The sequence below is a fragment of the Dendroctonus ponderosae genome, unplaced genomic scaffold (genome assembly GCF_020466585.1).
Source record: "Dendroctonus ponderosae isolate FM_Combo_2020 unplaced genomic scaffold, Dpon_F_20191213v2 Dpon_F_20191213_1, whole genome shotgun sequence".
In the NCBI taxonomy this organism is placed as follows: domain Eukaryota; kingdom Metazoa; phylum Arthropoda; class Insecta; order Coleoptera; family Curculionidae; genus Dendroctonus; species Dendroctonus ponderosae.
In genome coordinates, this window is record NW_026017110.1 from 29361446 (window position 1) to 29383881 (window position 22436).

The window sequence follows — 22436 nt, forward strand, 5'->3', positions numbered from 1 at the left end:
TTTGATAACACAAAAATACTGATTAACGAGAGTAATTATAATAAGAGAAGAGTCCATGAAATGATACAGATTAAAAAACATAACAATGCTATGAATGTCAGATCGGATACCGACAATCTTAGCTCAGTATATCATACATTAATTAAATGAAGTAAACATAAAATATTAACTAACACCCGGTATATTGAAGAAGTTTGCAAACCAAAAATAATATCCTCAGAATGCAAAGAAAAATAGAAAAATATAATTCAATAAAAACAGTATTTTATTCGTTTTGTGTCCGATATTGGACAAAATTAATACTCCAAATGCATGCCAAGGCTTAAAGCAGCAACAACGCTTCACATGTAAGTAAAAATAATTAAGTATCTGAACGAAGAATTCTAGTCTCTTCCCAAATTTGATTGTCCTGACTAATCACCTGTTAGGCCTAATTCATTTTAGAATGTTTTAAAATATTGGAATTGTGATGTATTTTAATATGTGATATGATGAAGCTCTTGACGAACTGTAGTTGTTTTTTAAATTAACGAATTTTTTTTTTAACTATCTGTTATTTTAGAAAAACTGATGATGGTGGAAAAATACACCGAAACGTATTTTGATTAATAAATAAAGACAATAAATGACTGAAACCCAGGAATAGATTTGATTATTATATTATGTAATTCAATAACTATTTTGACGTGTGTAAACCTTTGTTGTAAGCACGAATAAATTTTGTTTGTTTGTTTGTTTATTAAAGTTTTTTCCGATTACTGGTTGCAAAATCTTTATATCAAAAAAATAGCTGTAGTTCATCGCGATGCATCTATAAGCGTTGTCAGTCTCTTGTTATTGGAACGAGTTGCTCCGGAGTGTAGATAGGCCCACTTTTAAGGCATCGTTTTTTTCTCGTTGGATTGAGGCGTTCATCGCATCTCCTTCGTTCTGTGTATGACTAACAACTAAAAATTTGGTATGTGATTTCGTCAATGGCTTCAATAGTATTTACGCAATGCAATAATAAACAAATTTATTGTTGTGTTGTCCAGCGCAATTGCCAGAGTAAAAGCTGAAGTCTTCACTCTTTGTGTGGTGTTTTAGAAAGACAAACAAACAGCTGCCAATCTCATTGGCCCCACGTTTGCCTAGGCCATCATGCCATGTAAAACAGTAATATTGGTTTTTAATAACATCATAGATGGTAAAGTTATAAGTAGCTACACGTCGCTTATAAAAAAGCGCTGATGCCTCCAAAGGGCACAGAGAGAACATGATTTTTCATAACGTGCTTGCTTTAAATCCTCGTCAGAAATTTTAAAACATTCGCAAATCATACACTGGTCCTTTTTTGGCTGAAAAAAGCCAATATTAAATTCTGAATTGAAAATCATCTCATACATGCTTTTTTGGCAAATGGTTTTTCCATTTCTTCGCAATGAGTTTTTTATAGTCTGTACATCGATAAAATATTAAGGCTTTCATCTTTGTATTGCTTATTAGTACCAGCTCTACAATAATGCGAAGGTATTATTGGAAAAGATTTTATGTGTTTTCGAATATGCTCTTTTAGGGCATCGCTTACTTTCTTCCCACATTTCTTGTGCTTTCCCTGTATATCTAGCTGCAGAACCCCACTCTAATCTTTTTTCTTGGTTGCAGTAAATATAGGTCATTGTACGTACTTTCCTGACTGTGTTTCAATTCCAAATTAAAATCAAATCCTGGGTTCTTCAGTCATTTATTGTTCATTTATCAATTAAAAAAACGTTTCGGTGTTTTCCACCATCATCAGTTTCAATGTGTAGCGTTCTTGCTACTTTACGCCTTAATTAAGAAAATACATGCCAAGGCGTAAAGTAGCAAGAACGCTACACATTGAAACTGATGATGGTGGAAAACACCGAAACGTTTTTTTAATTGATAAATGAACAATAAATGACTGAAGAACCCAGGATTTGATTTTAATTTGGAGTAAATATAGGTTTATTGCTTATGCCCAATGTTCTCAGATAAAATGTCTTGCATACCCTATTTTTTACCGTTTAAATTAAAGTGGTAAGCATAGTTTTTAGACTCGTTACTATTGGGTGTATGCATTCTATATTTAGGATTGATTTGTTGCATACATTATAAAAAAATAGTCTCTCTGGCGATTAACATCTCCAATGCTCTGCTGCTTTTATGAATCTCAACCCGCGCTTCTTCAGTAAAAAAAAATAAGCCTTGTAGCCTACAATTCTCATTGCAAGGCCGTCCAACTTTACGAGCAACAACTGCTTCTTTTCGGATATTAACATATTCTAATCCGTTATTTCTTCTCTTCTTAGCGACCGACCTTTCCCATTTATCAGGATTTCGTAAGTGTTTTCTCGTCAAATTAGTATCAGATCCATTGTCTTGGTTATTAACATCGCCATCGACAGCTTCTGCATTATTCAGTTTACGGTAGGTTAAATTCTGCACTGGATTCTGAAGAATCGCTCTCAAAAGAGTAGGTAGAAAAGTTGAAAAGCGAACAGGTAGAATCGATGTCAATAGAATGCTTACTGTAAGTATCTGAAGGAGGTGCATTCTGTTGAGATAAATTCTGATCTTATGCCTGTACATTTCCCAGAGTAGCTTCAATGGTATTTGCTATAATGGTATTTATCTCCTCAACAAACTCATTTGCAATATTACCTCCAAGTTGGACGATGTTATCCACATTTAGCTGGGTATCCACATTTAAGAACTCTAGTTGTCCCTGCAAACTATCTTCCAGAGAAGTCTCAACAACTTGATCATGGTTGATAATAATGTGCTCTTCTGATTCAAAGTGTAAAACATTATCTGCAATAATAATATTATTGATTTGGTTGATGGCATCTGTTAATTCTATTAAGTCGTTATTGACGAGATACTTTTTAACCATAATGTTTTTCTCTATATTGTTTTCTGTATCGACCCTCTATGTCCGCTGTATATTCTTGCTCCACATTTCTTTTTATTATAGTATAGGTTCCATCTTTTGCATATTCATTTATGACAGTATTGTGGGTAATAATTTTTTTATCTGCCTCGATTTGCGCTGATTTTCCCTTTAAATGGAGTTTCGTAATTTTATTATTTATTAGAAAAAACGTTAATTTAAACTAAGGAAAAACTACAAACACCAATTCACAATTAAAACATGTTGTATAAAAACTATAATTTATAAAGCGTTAAAACATTAATCGGTTTTTGCGACTCAAGAAGTTCTTGAGAAGTTCTCTTATGTCCAATTTTAACTTTATCTGTTTATTAACAATTTTTGTTTATACAAAATTGGACATTGTTTACATGCTTTTCTCAAATTTGGAATACAGGACGATTCCACATTGGCATAATTATTTTTATGGGGTTCACGGTATGAAGGGTTGAAAACATAATTTTGGCTCAACGGTAAGAAGACCAACTATTCGCATTGAAAGTGACAAACTTAAATTTTTTGCCTTAAGCTTGTCAAAGGTGCAGGGTTATTGATCGAACTTTGGCCACCCCGTTTTTGCATCTAATTTGAAATTTAGAGAAACATGTTAAATACAAAAGTTGTAGATACTAACATATGCTTTATTTATTTTAAGATTATACCAATTGATACAGGGTGTCTCAAATTCAAGTGGCAGACCAAACATACCTTTTTTTAAATGGAATGCCGTACTTTTTATTGCATATTCGAACTATTCGCACAATTCTAGGCCCACTCGATATGATGGTGGTTCTATAATGATTTTCAACTGTTTTTGAGTTAATAAACAATATKGATTGAACTTTGGCCACCCCGTTTTTGCATCTAATTTGAATTTTAGAGAAACATGTTAGATAGAAAAGCTTTAGATATTAACGTCTAGTTTATTGTGAGATAATACCTATTGATACAGGGTGTCTCAAACTCAAGTGGCGGTATACACTTAAATTTTTTTAAACAGAATTGCGCACTTTTTATTTCATAATCGAACTATACGCAAAATTCCAGTCTTCTTGGATATCATTTATCTATATTGATCTTCAACTGTTTTTGAGTTAATAACCATTTAAATATTCGGGCATTCCATTTACAAAAATTTGAGTTTGGTCAGGCACTTGAATTTGAGACACCCTGTAGCAATTGCTATTAACTTAAAATAAACCAGATGTCAATATCTACAACTTTTGTATTTAACATATGTCTCTAAATTTCGATGCAAAAAGGGGGTGGCCAAAGTTCAATCAATATTGTTTATTAACTCAAAAACAGTTGAAAATCATTATAGAACCACCATCATATCGAGTGGGCCTAGAATTGTGCGAATAGTTCGAATATGCAATAAAAAGTACGGCATTTCATTTAAAAAAACGTAAGTTTGGTCTGCCATTTGAATTTGAGAGACCCTGTATCGATTGATATTATCTTAAAATAAACTAGACGTTAATATCTACAACTTTTGTATTCAACATTTTTCTCTAAATTTCAAATTAGATGCAAAAAAGGGGTGGCCAAAGTTCAATCAATAACCCTGTACATTTTGCATCCAATTCAAAAAAATATTTTTTTTAAGTTTATTAATTAGGGGGTTTCAATATTCGACCCAAATTCCCTGTTGGTGTTTGTCAGAAACATTAATCAAAGTGTATTTTTTCCAAATGGAAAGTCACATTTTGCTCATTTGCTTTTTTCAAACGTCTCTGTGATGCTAGCGAATATTTTTTTCAGTATTTCGTTAATTCATTTGGTTACTCTTTTCCTTCAGAATCTTTAAAAATAATTTTACTCTTGAGAATATAAAATTCTTTGTTTTCCTGACATCTGATAAGTTCTTTCGACCAATTCTATATTAACGTTATCTTCGAAAAACTTCTTATTCTCACAGTTTTTGTTGAAGACGCATCAGCTATTAATATCTGCAAACTAGGAAATTCTATGTATTTTTCTGTTTGCTCCTCAACTCATTTTCGCATTTTTTTGCAATATATGCCGATTATCGATTGATTTTTGAAATTTCAGTTGAGGCCAAAAGACCTTAAAAAATCAGGAGAAAAGTATATTATTAAAATTTTATAAAATATTGAGCAAATAAATTGTGGAGATTAATTATTATTGGCCCATGTTGTAGGGCGCTTTCAAAACACGATTAGACATTTTAGAAATATGACAAAATTTAAAATATAAAACATTTCTTTTTTTTTTGGCATCAAATGTAGCCAGGATCCATCAGGAGCCATCCAGATGTTTTTCATTAATTTATTTTCAACTTTCGATTGGACTTGGAAAAAATGGGAAATACAAATCCAACAACAAGAACTAAAAACTCATAGTTGTGAACGAAAGAAGTAAACGAGAAAATTGTATTCGCGTTTTGTTGAATGAAGTACACGGTGAGTTTGTCTAACTATTGGCTTTTTTGACTGGAGTTAAATATTTTTTTATATTTCATAAGTCATTTATTCTTGTGTATTTAAGAGCAAATATTATTGAGCGAATATTCCTTATATTATTTCATTCTAATTTAACTTACTTTAAAATTTGATTCAAAAGTTTAATGAGCCGACGACTTTAGCCCTAACAATGACTAGAGTTGCGCTACTCTGTAGGCTCTTTTATTTTGATAATTTTCCAAGTAATTAACATTTGCTTTAACTCTAAATCTAAATACACTTCATTAGTTCTTTCGCTAATTCCGTGTACCGAAAATGTACCGAAAATCCCATATATTTCTAGGCTGAAACCCTTTAAAAAATCCCAAAGATAAATCGCTGACTTTCAAGCAAAGTTGACTATTTTCGAGCTTCAAGAGCTGAAATTGAGGGCACTCGAAAATATCAATCGGCAACGTAAGTCGGAGCTTCTAACGCATTTAATTATGCGTATGTTGATCCATCCATCCAGACCAGCAGTCCTCTAATTCTCAAAATAATTACTCATAAACTGGCGCTCGATAGGCCTTTCAAAGTAGGAGACCATTTTTAAATTCCCATTTTAGTTTCACAAAAGAACCACAAAGCTTGGACGAATATGGCCGGATTTAATTTAGAAACAGTCTTGGCTTGAGCCCTTTGATTTACAGCGTTTCTGGATGGAGAACTATTTTTATATCTTTGAAGGGAAAAGGCAGAAAGTATAAAACTATTTAAAGCAGCTACACAAGTTTAGGGAAAACTTAAATACATTTTAGTTGTTGGCTACCAGTTTAGTGAAGAAATCATGCAAAAAGAAAAAAATCGTTATACACTAAGAAGACATTCAAATTGGAAACATATTCCTAGTGAGTGTTTTTAGGAAAAAATGTACGTCCTGTGTATGTGTGTAATCCACAATTGGCGGGTTTATCACTCAATGTACTGAAGTAAATTGTAAGAAAATCCTCCGATTTGTCCAGAAGCGACCGAAGTGTACTAGTAAAGATTCTAAAGATATTTGTAATATTTATAATAAAATCTAATGAACATTTCATTCGCAAATCGAACTCCTTTGCTTGAATAGGGTGTTTTCATTGTATCAAAAATTCCTACAAACTGAACATTAATCTATGGTGATATATATATATGAAAGATTAAATAAGTTTATAGTATCTATCTAATAAATTAAAATGATTCATGAATCTCTAGAACGCAATCCTATTGGTTGTGACGTCTCTGGTCATATAGTGTTTAGTTGTGTGGTTGTGTTTCATTAATTATTTTGTGGATTTAAATAATTTATAGCTTGTGTTAAACTAAAGAATGGATTCAGAAGGATTCCTTAAAGCGTCAACAATTTACCATGTGTACATATTTTTATGGTTACCAAATTTAAAAAAAACGACGAACGCTTTAATTCAGCCGAATTTACGTGTGTCAAAGCAGCAGCGTAAGTAAAAATACGTAAATTCATTATTGCTGTCTCCTTAATATACTAATCTGTCTGTATTGGTTTAAATTAGGTAAATAATATATAAAATTTCACTTATTCAACTTAACCTAACCTATACAAACGGCTGCTTTAAAAGTAAAATGAACTCTTAAATTTGTATTTTGGGCATCACGAGAACAATATGGTGATATCGGATATGTGGAATTGAAACGCGAGGGTTCTTTGTGCACTGTACAAGGTAGAATTTGCCCAGAACACAAAGTACGATCGAAGGCATATTCTGTCTGCCTTATCATTAGCTTTTTGTTTGTACTTTAAAAAAACATTCATTTTGATTTAGGAACATCACGTCTAGCTGCTTTGAACCATAAAACTTTACGTGCATAATCATGGGGCGGCTAGAAAGAGTTTGGTTGGAGCACTTATTGAGGTATTCTTGCATCCTGGCACAAAACACCACTTCTTTTGTGATCCATACCTGACACTATTTTCCATTATGCAAGATAATAATAATAATCAATAAAATAATGATAATCGCAATAACTTAAATAATAAAACAAAGCTGCGAAAACAACAAATTAAACACGATACACTTTGTTGATATGACCTGCTACGTCATAATCGGGATAGGCAACCGGCGATACGGATTCGTCGTTTTTGGCGGAAGATATTTGATTTGAATTTAAATTCGCTTTAAAACTATTATGGAGACTATAAAAAAAACTATATCAGTGTAATGTTTGCCATAACTACTTTCTACATATCGACATTACAAAAAAGTGAAAACACCCTATTGGAGAAAATCATAAAAATCATTCAAATTTGCAAACAAATAAAACTGTAGTTACATTTTTTATTGATACATTTGAATTACGCTTTGAATGAATCAAGGAAGAATCATTATCTTAATTAACACTTTTATTGAATTTATAACTTACCGTTGTAGTTAACTGGTTCTTGAGACTGAAGTAGCTTATCGGCCATTTAAGTCTAGAATAAAAAAAAAACAACGTTATTTTTTATGAAGAAATTACTTATGATATTACATAGGTTTCGAACTAAAATCTTGTATTTTCGAGCTCTAGAACTCAAGCGAATTTAATTCCTAGGGAGATTAAGATGAGTGTTAACAGAACTGAATTTCATATATTTTTGAGCCCGTATTGTAGTTGGCAAAACTCAGTTTTTGCAGGGATTGGAAGCAAATTTTGACTGCCTCTAGAGGCAAATGTATTCTGTACATGATGACAATTTCAAGTTGCCCCGTGATCTTCATTGAAAATTTATATTTTTTAATGAAAGGTGCGTAGTTGTTTGAAAACTTTCAATTTTAGTTCAGTTTTCAGTTGTAAACCAGCAAGACTGAGCTTTCTATAGGTTTTGAGAATTTGAAGTAGCTAGTTTATCCGCATTGAAAGTTATAATTTTTTTAGTCCCGTTTTAGTAGCAAAATGTATCTGGGTTTTGTGAGATTTTAACAATTTTTTGGGATTTCCGAATCAACTATTTTCGGGTGAAACCAGCTACAATTTAACATAAACGCGTGAAATTGTGTGAAATATTTTATTTTTAGATGACCGATGTTTGAGTTAACAAAAATTGCAAATCAGGGCAATTTTAAGGAAATTTCTGGATTTCCAGGTTCAGGTGTGTTTTACCCTCTTTTATGGATGGAGAACATTTCATTTTGTTACTTGATCTCGGTTGGAAATTGAACATTTTTCTGGAATGTTGTGTAATTATGAGAAAACCTTTGACTTTAAGCCAGTTTTGTTTAGTTCTTCTAAAGTTCTTCTAAAGGAGAGCGAAACTTGTAAACGAGCACTTGTATTGTGTGAAAAGGTTAATTTTTAGACCAGCATTATTTAAGTCGGAAAAATCCGGAATTCCTTCGATTTCAATGAAATATTCAGTAATTTGATATCTGATGGTTTTCTACACAGAAGGGACATTTCAAGTTACTACTTATTCCCTATTGAAACTGCGATATTTTGAAATGAGCGCAGGTACATGAGTAAAAACGTCTATTGTTAGAGCAGCATTGTTCGGTCGGCAAAAATGAGGAATTAGGTAGATTTGAACGGAATTTTTACAATTAGTAGACTCAGGTCTCGTCTGTAGATGCTGCAATTTTCAAGTCCATACTTGACCTACCTTAGAATGTATAATTTTTAAAGAGAAGCGAGTCGATATATGAAAACATTCATTGTAGGTCAGCATTTGTAAAATATAAGAACTCACCTGGATCCCATTGAAATTTTTAGGAATTCCACATTTGCTTACTCTATACAGATGACGAATGACGAAAATTTTAAGTTGCTACTTGCACCGGATTGAAAGGATGCTCTTTTTTTAAAGGGCTCGTGTGTTTTTGTAAAAGCGTTAATCGAGCGTTGTGAGCCGGCAAAAATCAGGAATTGGGGAGATTTGAACGGGATTTTTGCGGTTGCCAGACTCAGGTCTAGTCTCTAGATACCGAAAGATATAAGTTTTTAAAGATAAGCCAGTCGATATATGAAAACATTCATTTTAGGTCTTCATTTTTTTAGTTGAAAAACCACAAAATTTACGGGGATTTCAATACAATTTTCAGGGATTTTATATTAGATCCTTTTCTACAGATAACGAAAATTTCAATTTGCGACTTGATCGGGATTAAAAGTTCGGGAAAAAAAATATTTTTTAAAGGGCGCGTGTATATGTGTAAAAACTCTATTGTGGCTTTGTTGAGCCGACAAAAATCATAAAATTGGGCGATTTGAACGGATTTTTTTCGATTAACACACTCAGGCCGGGACTGTAGATGTTGAAATTTTCAAGTATCTACTTGATCTACCTTGGAAGGTATAATTTTTTAAAGAGAAGCAAGTCGATATGTGAAAACAATCATTTTAGGTCAGCATTTTTTAAGTTGTAGAGGCACGAAATTTACCGGCATTTCAATAAAATCTTCAAGAATATTAGATTCGATTCTTTTCTATAGATAACGAAAATCGCAAGTTGCTACTTGATCCGGATTCAAAGTATCTTCTTTTTAGAAGAGCGCATGTTTATGTGTTAAAACGTTCATTGTTAGTTAGTTCAGCATTGTGCAGTCGGAAAAAGTCAGGAATTGGGGCGCTTTCAACGAAAGTTTTATCGTTACCAGGCTCGAGTTTCATCTGCAGATGTTAAAATTTTCAAGTATCCACTTGACCTCAGTTGGTAGTTGTAACTGTTGAAAGGGAAGTGTGTCGATATGTGTAAGGATTTCATTCATTTTTTCAGGAGTTTCAGGCTCAGCTATTTTCTATAGATAACCGAAATTGCAAGTTGTTACTTGTTCGGGACTCAAAGTATGATCTTGTTAGAAGAGCGCGTGTTTATGTGTTAAAACGTCTATGGTTAGACCAGCTTGTTGAGTCCCTAAAAATTAGAAATTGAGGCGATTTGAACGAAAGTTTTATGATTAGCAGACTCAACTCTCGTCTGTAGATGCTAAAATTTTGAAGTATCTACGGGACTTCCGTCGGTAGTTACATTTTTTTAAAGGGAAGCGAGTCGTTTTTGAAAACATTAATTTTTAGGTCAGCATTTTTTTAGTTGCAAAATCTAGAAATTTTTTCGGATTTCGTTGAAATCATCAGGAATTTCAGATTCGATTGTCTTCTACAGATAAAGGAAACTGCAAGTTGCTACTTGATGGACCTTGAAAGAATGACGTTTTTAACAGAGCACTTGTACCTGGATAAAATCACCTATTTTTTGGCCATCATATTTTGAGGCTAAGTTTGTATTGAGTGAAATTTTTGAAGATTTTCACACTTGTTTTCACGTCCTTTTTATACATTTCATATTTCAAATCGTCAATTAGTGTCAAAGTCAATTTGATTAAGAGCATGCTCAACGTCCATTGAATGTGCTCCAGCTTTGTTATTAGAAAAATCAGAAACATTCCAGTTCGAGCATGGATCATAGCAATGATATTCATGACCTCCCTGATGAACCCAGCTCTGGCATCAAACATATTGTTCATCATCAGTTTTATGACTGTTCAACCTACCAGAAAGCTAGTGGCGTCTTGTGAGCAAACGGACAAAGACCCTTTATGGGTTTACATGGATGTTCCAGATCTGGGCCCGCGGCACAACTGGACCACATTCGAAATCTGCCAAATTAAAGTGGCTTATTTCTACGGCGTTGTCATCGCCAGTCCGCCTGCCGGTATTCTGTCAGAATGGCTGGGGCCGAAGAATACCATCTGTTTCCCGTTATTGTTCGCTGGAATCATCAATGTGCTCAGTCCACATGGAGCCAAATGGGGCTGGGGCGTGCCCTTTGCCTGCAGGTTTATTGTAGGGCTGTCGTCTGGAACAGTTTATCCGGCTCTTCAGTGCTTCGTTGGGAAATGGGCTCCTCCCAACGAAAGAGGCAAATTCCTCAATGCCTTCATGGGAAATGCGATTGGAACAGCCGTTGTATGGGTGATGATTCAATACACTGCTCCCTTATTCGGCTGGCACTGGACCTTCTACATTCTATCCATTCTAATTGGCATCCATTGCACGGCCTTCTGGTTCCTGACGTCCAATGAGCCGGAAGACCATCGCTACATTACAGTGGAAGAGATTGAGTACATCAGAAGCTGGAAGCGTTTCCATTGATAAGGAGGACAAAGAGTTTCCACCATTTAAGGACATAGTCACTTCATCTGAATGTTGGGCTGCAACTATCCTGCAATTTGGATCGTTATGGGGCGTGAATCTTCAGCTGCTCTTGGTTCCAATATTCATCAACCAGTTTATGGGAATCATGGCTCACGATTCAGTGCTCATAGCCATTCTGCCGCACATCACCAGATTCTGCAGTGGCATTTTCTTCGGGAATTTATCCGATTTTATCCGGACCAGAGAGATGGGCAGCAACACGCTGATGAGCAAAATTCTAGTGGTGTTTTCCCATATAATCCCTACCATGATTTTGATGTCCTTAGGCTCAGTGAAATGCAACACAGTCGCTTCTATTCTCCTACTGATATTTAGCAATGTTTTTACCGCCGCTTCCGTTGGCACGAACCTACGGGCGCCTACCGATTTGTCTCCTAATTTTGCCGGTACCATTTTTGGCCTGAACGTATTTTGGAGTATGAAAGCGACATCGTGGGATGGACGATTATTTTTCTGATTGGAGGCGGCGCCTACTTTGCAACGGGGATTATTTACTTGTGGTTCGGTTCCGCTGAGATCCAGCCATGGAACACCAAGGAGGGTAGAAGACAGATACCCCGGGTTTCCAGAATACCAATTTGATGCTGGCAGGAAGCTTCCGGAAGTATCAGGGTTGTTTTTATTCCTGTAGAAGATGGCCCTAGATAGATTGTTGGATATTGTAACAGAAATAATTCCCACCAAACATAAGGAGTGTAGTTTTCTTTTGAAATTATTGTTTCAAAGTGTACTGATTTTTACATAATTGTCTTTTTAAACAGAGCTATCGTTATCTAACCCCTGAGAGAAGTTTCTGCTGCGTTTGAAAACCCCTGAAAAATTTATTAGTGTTTAAATTTGAAGGTTTTCCTAATGAATTGATCGTTCTCTCATGGCCTGAAAGTTTGTCTATGTACCGGCTAAACCGTCAAAACCTGCTGGCTTTGAGATCAGTTTCAGGAATTTTAACTGCACAGTTCTACATATTCCGTTTGTCTTTTTCATTACAACAGTTTGAGGGCCCAAGTTCTAGACCCTGTTAAAAATCAGTCGGTGCCTGGATGTGTATGGAAATTTGCCAAATTAGAGCGAGAGCGTTTTCCAATCTACTGCCAAAATTCCAAAAACCTGCCAGCTTTAAAGTTGACAGCAGGAATTTTTATGCTCCTGCAATTTCTTGCAACACAGGCGGTCGAGGCCCAAGTTTCAAGGCTTCAAAAAATGTATTGGTGACTGCAAGTTGTTGTAATTTTGTGCATTGGTCGCTTGAAGGGTTTCGGTCTTCGTAGAAAAAGCTTTGAAATAATTTTCGAATTAAAATCGGCTCTAGAATGTGTCCATGAAGTGTTGGAAATTCATACTCTCAAAGATCCTCTGTAAACTGAGAAAACTGCGATAAATTGACCTAAAAAAGGTTTGCTGTAGGATGTTTTCCTGTTTTTGTAATTTTTTGTAATTTTTTTCCATGATGTTTACGTTTTCAAAATTCAACCCCCACTGAAAAATCAATCAATTCTTAGATTTTTATAAATTTTTCCGTATTGATTTCCTTAAGGTTTCTCTTGTAAACTGACGAAACTGTTATAAACTGACCCCGTCAAGGTTTGCTGTAGGATTTTTTCTGCTGTTTCTGTAGTCTTCTGAAACATGTTTTGTTGAGCCCTACGTTCCACGGCTTCTCAAAAATAAATCAAGTCTTGGATTTTTACAAATTTTTCCTTATTGAATTTCAAGGCTTTCTTTGTAAACTGACAAAACTGTTATAAATTGACCTTATTAAGGTTTGCTGTAGGATTTCTTATTTCTGTAATTTTCCGTACGATGTTCTGTTGAGGCTCACGTTTCACCGCTTCTGAAAAATCAACCATTTGTTAGATTTTTATAGATTTTGGCCTATTGACTTCATCAAGGCTTCTCTTGTAATCTGGAAAAACTGCCATAATCTGACCTCATAAAACTTTGCTGTAGGAATTTTTTCTGTTGTTTCTGTAATTTTCTATAACATGTTTTGTTGAGCCTCACGTTTCACCTCTTCTGAAAACTCAACCAATACTTCGATTTTTACAAAATTTTGCTTATCGATTGCCTCCAGGCTTCCCTTGTTAACTGACAAAACTGCTCTAATCATGCTCGTAAAAATTTGCTGTAGGAATTTGTTCTGTTGCTTCTGTAATTTTCCGTAACATCTTTTGTTGAGCCTCACGTTTTACCGCGTGTGAAAAATCAAATAATTCTTGAATTTTTACAAAATTTTGCTTATTGATTGCCTCAAGACTTCATTAAGGTTTTCTGTAGGAATTTTTCTGCTGTTTCTGTAATTTTCTATAATATGTTTTGTTGAGGCGCACATTCCACCGCCTCTCAAAAAATTAACTAATTTCTGGATGTTTATACATTTTTTTTCCAGAAATATTTCCAATTTATAGCTTAAAGGTTCTTCTGTGTCCTGACAAAAAGGAAAACTTCAGATATTTCTTTTCCTGGTGTTGCTATTTTCTGTCGGCACTTTGTCCAAACTGAAGTTTTATGTCTAAGAAAAATCAACCAAGATTTGGACTTCTACCAAAGATTCTCCAGTTATAGCTTGAATGCTCTGTCTATAAACTTACAAGCTTTCAGACATTTGGTAGTTTGAGGGAGTCAGAAACTTTTCGTTCTGTCTTCGAGTCTGCAGTTAAGGTACTGTTGAAATCCGCTGTTGAAGTCCAAATGATAAAAGCTGTAAGGAATATACCAGCTCTTGAATTTTGGTAGATTGATCTTCATCCTTGGGGAAAATTGCAAAAGTTTGCCCGCCTTGGGGTTGGACTCAGGTATTGTTCCTTCTGGTTCTTCACTCTATTGATTCTAGACGTTGTTGAAGTGCAAGTCTCAGAGGCTGTAAAAAATTAGATAGCAAACAGATTTGAATGGGATTTTTCTGATTCTTAGCCAGAGGCTTTCCCTTTCACCCAGAAAAAATTCTATCATCTTTAGAATTGGCTTAAGAAATTTAACTTTCTGGTCCTACAGTTTACTGTTACAGCCTTTGTTGCGTTGCAAGTTTCAGAGCCTGCGAAAAATCAACTACTTCAACCAGTTCCTGGATGCATATGAATTTTCTCTGATCTATAGCTGGAAGGTGCTTCTACTTACTGACAAAATTGTCAACATTTTCCAGCTTCCAAACAATTTTTTCCCGGTTCCCCAGTTATAAGTTTTGATGGGGTGTAAGTTTCAGAGCTTGTGAAAAATTAAGTGGTTGCTAGATGCTCATGATTTTTGCCGAGTCTATAGCCGAAAGCTTCCTGGATCTACTGACAAAATTGAAAATTTTTTCTACATCAAAATTGGCTTAATTTTTTTCCTGGATTTACATGGTTATAAGCGCGATTGAGGGGCACGTTTTACAGCTTAAGAAAAATCAACTAGTGCTAGACTTGAATGATTTTTTCCCTACGTTAAAGCTTCTTTTGGCTAAATTTGCAAAACCTGCCTGATTGCGGCGTTATGTGCAGGAAATCTCAATGAGAAGATGAACTCACTAAAACTCCATAAAATCTTTGTAATATTTTTGCAAATTTTCCTTTCTCGATAGGTCGTTTAATTCGCAATAATTCACATGATCCACTTTAAATATAAAAACACGTTTACCTTCTCATTCAGCCACAGTCAATGTGATGCTCCATAGTGATCACGGTTTCATCTGCAACATAGCAAAAAGGGCCATTTCAGATTATTTCCACAATTTTTCGTAAAACTTGCCTGCTAATGTTCAAATATGCGACGGCTTTAATTAGGTTGAATGTTCCAATCGATTCTACTTTCGCTGCCGATTAGTTGTTGCATTTTCCAATTAAAAAATATAATAAAAATACATAATTTTACCCGAAGCACCCCAGCCTAAGCTAAGGCCTTACAGTTTAAAAATACATTGAAATAATTATCGTTAATATGTGTGGCTCCAGTGGTAACACAATGTAAATGTTCTTACCCTTAACTTAGGCGAATCAATACCCAGGAATGGTCACTGCACGACATGAAACTGACAAAAACACTCGCAAATGCCCACGTTTATTCGGAAAACGGTTTTGAAAAATTCACGAAAATGTCACCGGCACGAACTGTATTTAGTGTTTGCCGAATTAAAGTTTAATTTTCATTTTGCTTTCGATTGCACTAGAAGGGCGGAAGGGGCGCAATTTGGGCGACATGTGGGCGAACACTGCGTTGCCATGTCGAAGTTCAGCAGGGGAGAAGTTCGCAGGTTTTACCCTCCGTGAAACTAAGGAATGTTTTGTATGAGTTGTTTATGAAAATAGTCGTAAATATTTTAAATTGGCGCCTTAAATTTCATGAACTAACTACTGTCACTTTTCGTTTCTGCCTGAGACTAATTGCATGGGTGTTGCGTAACTTGCGGATTCTAGAAGAGAAAGAGTGTTTGATGAAAAAGTCAAACAGTTGAGAGGGTTTAAAATGTGTGGCTACATAAATTGGCTCCTGTCTTCTAGGGATTTTTTGCCAGTGCGGCAATATCGGAATAAGCTATTAGACTCTGGATGGAGTAGGAAACAGCGCCTTCTGCATGCATTTCCCGGCTTTATCGTCCGTCGGGAAACACCCCGCAGAAAATCGATTTTCCACTCATTGATTCTAGTGGCTGTTTCAAACAGATCTAAGATATGAACATGGAATTATGAATTTTAAATTCAATTTTTTGGGGCTTTGGACCATGAAGACTGTTTAACTTCGTCTAAACGGGTTTGATTCCAAGGTGTTCACTAATCTGGTTTGATTTAGTGTGGGTTGAAGAAAAATTTGCGGTTTCAGCATAGTATTTTTTTATTCCAAGATACATTATTTAGCATAATTCAAAGGGATAAAACCACCTGGATAAAACACACTGAAAATAAGCGAATGTTAAAAAAGTGAGATTTTGAATTTAAAAATCCGTTAAATTGCACGAATATTATGACCGCCCAGTAGTTTACGAGACGAATGTTCCGCATGCCAAATATTAAATGATGGAGATATTTTCGATTCATCAACACCCTGGATAGGAAATTTAATCGTCAAAGCCGAATAACTAAAAATCTATTAAATTTTTGATCATATTTTGTATAAGAAAAAAACATTAACATAAGAATTTCAGCTGTTGAAGTAAAACTACAGGTATAAAAAGTTTTGGGCATTTGCTGGAACATGTCACATATTTTCCTTAATCTTAAATAAAACGCTTTGCTTTGGTCAACCTTTTAATCAAATATTCGCGAAAGAAGGAAATTAGAATTCTTGACTCAGATTCAGACTGCATACCAACCAACATAAAGTAACTACAGGCGTGCTTAACAGTTGGCACGATTTGGAGCCAACACAGGTTCCTGCTTCCTCATAGTTTTATTCTACACTCACTCACTTCCCTAGCCACTAACCCGCCCAAAAAAACTGATTCGACTCCTTGCTATTCTGGTGTTCAAACTTCTCCTGGACGGTGATGTTTCGTGTGTCCTTTGCTTCCATAGCCACTATTCACATACACCACATGCTCGTCAGGTTTGGCATCAAAAATGTAACTCCTCACCAAAGCGCTCAGTCCCGCGGTGAAGGCCATTTGGTTGATTAACTGAACAAAGCCTGCAGCCAAACTTATGCCTGGAACCACCCAGGGAATCAATCCAGCTAGAGCTAAGGCTGGGGTGAGCACGTAGGAGAACATGGGCGAAGACGCTTTAACTGGTAGAAGGCTTTCTGCTTTATCCATTAGGCCCCTGGCCGCTCGAAGACTGTTTTTGAGCTGCAGAAAAACTCCGAAGTTCTTTGCCGTTAAGTTTACCCCCAAGGTTATACTGGGGGTTAAAGAAAATGTGCCATGAATGGCACTAGAAGACCACTTTGAGTCACTGCTCCCAATAGATTGCACTGCACTTTTTTCAGCTATCACCGATCCATGACAAGTGTTGCAAAATGCCGCAAATAAAACACTAAAACCAATAGCGGATAAATTCTTTAGATCCTGCATTATTGCGCGTTTGCACTGGTTGTGTAAATAGCGGCCATCAGCCTCGATGTTGCTAACCCAGTTCTTCGGCTCGTTCTTCTCCACCGTATTACCAATTACGGCCGGGTTGAACCACTATTCAAATTCTCGGCATGGATGGATGAACTGCGAAGTGTTCATGTGCCTTGTTCAGATGATTAACATGTGCAATTGATGGAGATTTAATGAAGAAAACGATCGCATGATAGACGTTATGATTTTGCAACATGGCCCTCAAACTAAATTAGTCCAATGATTTTATATGATGGTTCAGTTTGTGCTTTGATTTCAATCAGTCTATCAAATAATGATGAGGAAACTTGGGGTTTTATTGATAGAGTGTTTGGCAAGTCGATGTATTACCAAAGTATTTTATCGGAGTTTTTTTTTCAGTTGAAACCACGCCGATTTATCTGTAAAATAAATAGTTTTTTCTTAATATAAACGTTGTGCTGGATTCTACTGGATGTGAAGCAGTAAGACATTGTTTGTTCCAAAGTTTGAAATTTTTTATTCCGTAAACCGTTGGTGTTGCAACACTGAACCAGCAGTCGTTGGAAGTTTAATATAAACGAGCACTAACACCCAGCACGGAACGCTGAGTTTACGTACATTTTTTCATTCCATTTTGATGCAAATGTTGCCTCGAACCGCTGAGTTTCTAACAATAAACCAACAATCTGTTGATGTTCAAGTTTCCACAAGCCCTGTGGTACGACACTGATCGTAAAGCAACCACGCACTATTTCTTTATGAAGTTTCACTTTCTACCCTGAAACTGCGTTCTGTCTGAAGTGGTTAACCCAAATTTGTCATTAAGCTGTTGAATTTTCAACATTGAACCAATAATCTGTTGATGTGAAAATTCTTTTTTCAGTTTCCCTTCGGGCACGACACTGGCCCTATAGGAATGATGCACTATTTTCTCATGACTTTTTAGTGTTTGTTTCTCAAATAGTGCCTTGCACGAAGTGCTTCGAACAACTTTCGCCTTAAAGTTTTGATTTTGTAAGACTGAAGCTACAATCTGTTGACGTAGAAGTTGTGCCGAGCTCTACGTGCACAACACTGGTTTTAAAGGAACCATGCACTATTTGCTGATGAGTTTTCCCTTTCCCTTTCTCACACTGTGTCGTGCCCAAAGGGCTCGGCACAACTTTTCCCTTAAAATTTTGATATTGCAAGACTGAAGCAACAATCTGTTGATGTAGAAGTTGTGCCCCTCTACCAGCACAACACTGGTTGTAAAGCAACCATGCGCTTTTGGCTAATTATGTTTCACTTTATATTTCTCTTTTCTCTGGCTAAGCTTAATCAAGAGGAAATTGAGTGAAAAACAGAGTTTTCTACGCTTCAGACAGTGTAGTGCCCGAAGGTCTCGGCACAACTTTACAGCAAACACTTTTCGCAGTTTACTTTGCAAAAAAATACTTTTCGCGTAGTTTGATGTAAAAGTTGTCTCGAGCCTTTCGGCCACGACACTGGTTAAGCTTAACAAAGAAAGAAAGAAGAAAGTTGAGTGAAAAACAGTGTTTCCTATGCTTTAACCACTGTCGTGCCCGAAGGTGTCGGCACAACTTTTCAACAAACACTTTTCTCGAGTTACTTTGCAAAAAATACTCTCCGCATAGTTTGATGTAAAAGTTGTACCGAGCCCTTCGGGCACGACACTGGTTAAGATTAATCAAGAGGAAATTAAATAAAAAACGGTGCTTTCTACGCTTCAACCAGTGTCGTGCTGGCACTGGGAGCTCGGCACAACTTTTCAACACTTTTCTCGGGTTACTTTGCAAAAAAATACTCTCCGCATAGTTTGATGTAAAAGGTAAACCGAGCCCTTCGGACACGACACTAATTAAGATTAACAAATAATTTTTGATTTTCAACTCTGAATTAATAATCTGTTGATGTAGAAGTTTTGCCGAGCCTCACTGGTACCAAAGCAACCATACACTATTTGGTAAAAAAATTTCACTCTCTATTTCTCAAACTGTGCGGTCCTTCAAGGAGCCGGCACAACTTTTGCCTCAAACTGTCGATTTTTTAACACTAAACCAACAATTGTTTGGCGATTGATAGAAACAAGCACTAACCCCATGCATGGGAAACGGTTTAATCGTAATGCGCAAACTTTCTTGAATCTCTGCGATTTTTTTGTTTGCGCAAATAACTTTCTTGGGCCAAATTTAGTTTAGGAAATTAAGCATTTGTCCCAGTTCTCACTTTGCTTTTTGCACCTGCGTTTTGTCCTTCATTTTCTTAATAATTTACTTTAAAACAAGCCCAGTTAAATCAAAGCCAGTAATTTAATTGAAACATTTAGACTTATAAGCATTCACATCACTATTCTGGAAAATCGGTGAATCCAACAAATTCAAAAAACGCTCTAGTCAGTAGTATATTTTTGTACGTGTTATATTATCTAGTATATTAATTTGAAATTATAAATTGGGAGCTTTTAACTTTAGCATTCCATCGCTAAAAATCGTATTCAATTTGATCTGATTCTCTAAGGCACGAATTCTTAGTCACCCAAATAACTGCCTCGGCAGGCTTTAAATGCATGAAATAACACAAACCAAATATCGACATTGGCCGAAATTGAATGAAACATATTCTACTTAGGCAAAAGTACACGTTATTGTTCAAGACGTGATTGCATTAATTAATTTTCGGCACAAGCATGCTCTAGTATTTTTTTTGAGTCCATTTGGCGACAAAGAGTTCGATACTTCACACGAGTGCAATATGAGCGGTCTGAATTGTTTTCTGCTTGCAATTCCCCTATGCAACCTACTGGTGTTGTGCAGTGCTGAAGATAATCGAAGTGCTTTAGACGATAGGAAGAATGGAGCCGAATTTGTGGGGAGAATGATTGAAGAAGGTACGAATAGGAATGATTCATTATGTAATGGTTTGGCACAATAAGGTATAAAATGCAACTAATTTTTCAGGTCGTACCCTCGTTCATCATGCAATGAAACGTTTCATGATCATACTACCGGCTATTTTTTTTAAATTGGGGATTGCGTTCACGTTACTGCTACTCGTCACTATCGTGGCCATTAATAACGGTAAGTTTGATGAAAAGTATTATAACTACGTGCGTTGATTGTTCAATGTTTTTTTACTTGTGGAAAAATCGGTGTTTTTATCTCTACCTATTTTAACCTGATAGAGTCATTATCTGCTAGATAAAGCTACTCAGGCATAAAAATGTCGGTTTATCGACACGCACAATATAAAAATATCTTCGGTCACAAAACTAGCACACCATGACCGGCCGCAAAAAAGCCCACTAAGCGTGCAAAGCAAATACGAAAGATTTCCCTAATTAGGCATTTTTGTGGTTTTTCAGGCTTCATCGGCTTCCTCCTCTTGGTGGTGGGTTTAAGCAGCGTTCTAGCTCGACTCCAAGAGGCCCGAAGGCCAGCCGCAGCTCCTTACATAGCACCATTGTCTCCATATTACCATCATGCCCATATTCTAGATAGAAGCGACAGCACAGGGGAGAAAAGTACTGCTGAAAGTTCCATCCAGCCTACGTCTGCCTACCAACAGTATTATGCCAACAGGCCATATTCTGGATACGGTCAGTACTATTACGGATCTAAGTCAGCTTAAACAAGCGTAATTCGAGCATTGAGTGTTGAGCATTTAATTAACTTTTTGGGTAAATAGATGCATCTATATTGAAGTATATGTTTTTTAATTCGCACTAGCTGGAATGGGAAAATCTCAAAAATAAACGAGGCTCGAAAAGAAACCATAAGTTTGATTTAAATAATGTTGAAATTCCAGAGTATCAACTGCAGTTGATAAAAAGAATCTTAAGCGATTCCATTGTCATGGAGATTAATGACCGTGTGAATTTTAGAAGAGTCATTGAAGATTTAAACGAATCTTACAACTTTTTACTAAAATTTCTTTTTAAAAAACTTTCTCTGTTTTTGTATGGTAATGATTTCATAGAGAGATGAGATATCGGAAATCTTCGGCGTTATTTCAAGCCATAAATAGATTTTTTTGTAAATATTCCCAGATTTTTATCAGTTTTTCTATGCAATTATCATTTTGCGTCCATGCGAAGGTGAGACTTCACTATGGTGTTGTAAACCTAATTCGAGATTATAAAAAAACCGCTTATCAGTAAATGTTGAAAAAAAAATCAATTACACATTAGCATGCTACATTATCCCAACACTTTATATAAAGTAAAAATATTAAACTTAAGAGAACATTTTCATTTTCACTTTTTATTATTATTTCTTTAACTTTGAGAACCTGGTCTTTCTTAGAAGTAATGTCTAAATTCAATTTAAATTCATCGGACTGTTTTTTTTGGAAAATAAGCTCGAACCCGTCAAGTTTTATTTGAAAATTAATTACCACCAACAACTTCATTGTTTTTTGTAAATAGAAGTATTTTCTCAATAGGACTAGAGGAATTTGCGAGGTAAAAAAATTACGTACCAAAATAATAAGATACAAGATGAGTTTATCGATCGCCTTGGAAATTGTCTTGCCGTAAATTGTACACATTTTGAACACTGAATTTTGATTCTTGTTCTGGATAATGCTTGAATAAATCAGTCCTTTTCAGGACTACAAAATTTTGAAAGAAATCATCGCTAATGATAAGTTCAATCAGTTGGCCTCCGTAAGTATCTAGTTTGGAACTAAATCTAGAGAACTGCCACAATTTTTATTTAGCGAATGTATTAAGAAATTTCTCTTAAGATAAAGCATGTTTAGATTAATAGATTGTTGACAATAAACATTTTTTAATGGCATTAGATTTTTTTGTTCTCCCATTTCCTTTGTCGATTAGTGGGACACACAAAACCTTGGTGATAAAACGACACTTTCTAAAAAGGACGAAAAAATCTCTGCTTTCTGT

At 35.5% G+C, this 22436-nt stretch overlaps 2 protein-coding genes and 1 pseudogene across 2 annotated transcripts in view; 2 read left to right on the forward strand and 1 right to left on the reverse strand.

Annotated features, from left to right (window-relative positions):
• LOC109542101 overlaps positions 1 to 15188 on the reverse strand; it is a 58551-nt gene extending 43363 nt beyond the window's left edge. Inside the window, exons 1-2 of the mRNA XM_048663311.1 lie at positions 15151 to 15188; positions 7771 to 7822 (exon numbers count right to left, since the gene is read on the reverse strand). Of these exons, the coding sequence (XP_048519268.1) occupies positions 7771 to 7816 (46 nt within the window). The 5' untranslated portion in view covers positions 7817 to 7822; positions 15151 to 15188. The remainder of the gene's footprint in view (positions 1 to 7770; positions 7823 to 15150) is intronic.
• Positions 10610 to 12228, forward strand: LOC109541543 (annotated as a pseudogene).
• Positions 15189 to 19320: 4132 nt separating the features above from the next.
• On the forward strand, positions 19321 to 21233 carry LOC109541545. Its single transcript, XM_019910421.2, has 3 exons — positions 19321 to 20420; positions 20491 to 20610; positions 20895 to 21233. The coding sequence occupies exons 1-3, from the start codon at positions 20285 to 20287 to the stop codon at positions 21158 to 21160; spliced, it is 522 nt and encodes a 173-aa protein (XP_019765980.2). The 5' UTR covers positions 19321 to 20284; the 3' UTR covers positions 21161 to 21233.
• The last annotated feature ends 1203 nt before the right edge of the window (positions 21234 to 22436 follow it).

Bases quoted from the DNA above. Each gene is read 5' to 3' on its own strand.
- LOC109541545 (XM_019910421.2), top strand. From the start codon at position 20,285: ATGAGCGGTCTGAATTGTTTTCTGCTTGCAATTCCCCTATGCAACCTA. The intron at 20,421-20,490 runs GTACGAATAGGA...CTAATTTTTCAG, and splicing joins GGGGAGAATGATTGAAGAAG to GTCGTACCCTCGTTCATCAT. The intron at 20,611-20,894 runs GTAAGTTTGATG...GTGGTTTTTCAG, and splicing joins TATCGTGGCCATTAATAACG to GCTTCATCGGCTTCCTCCTC.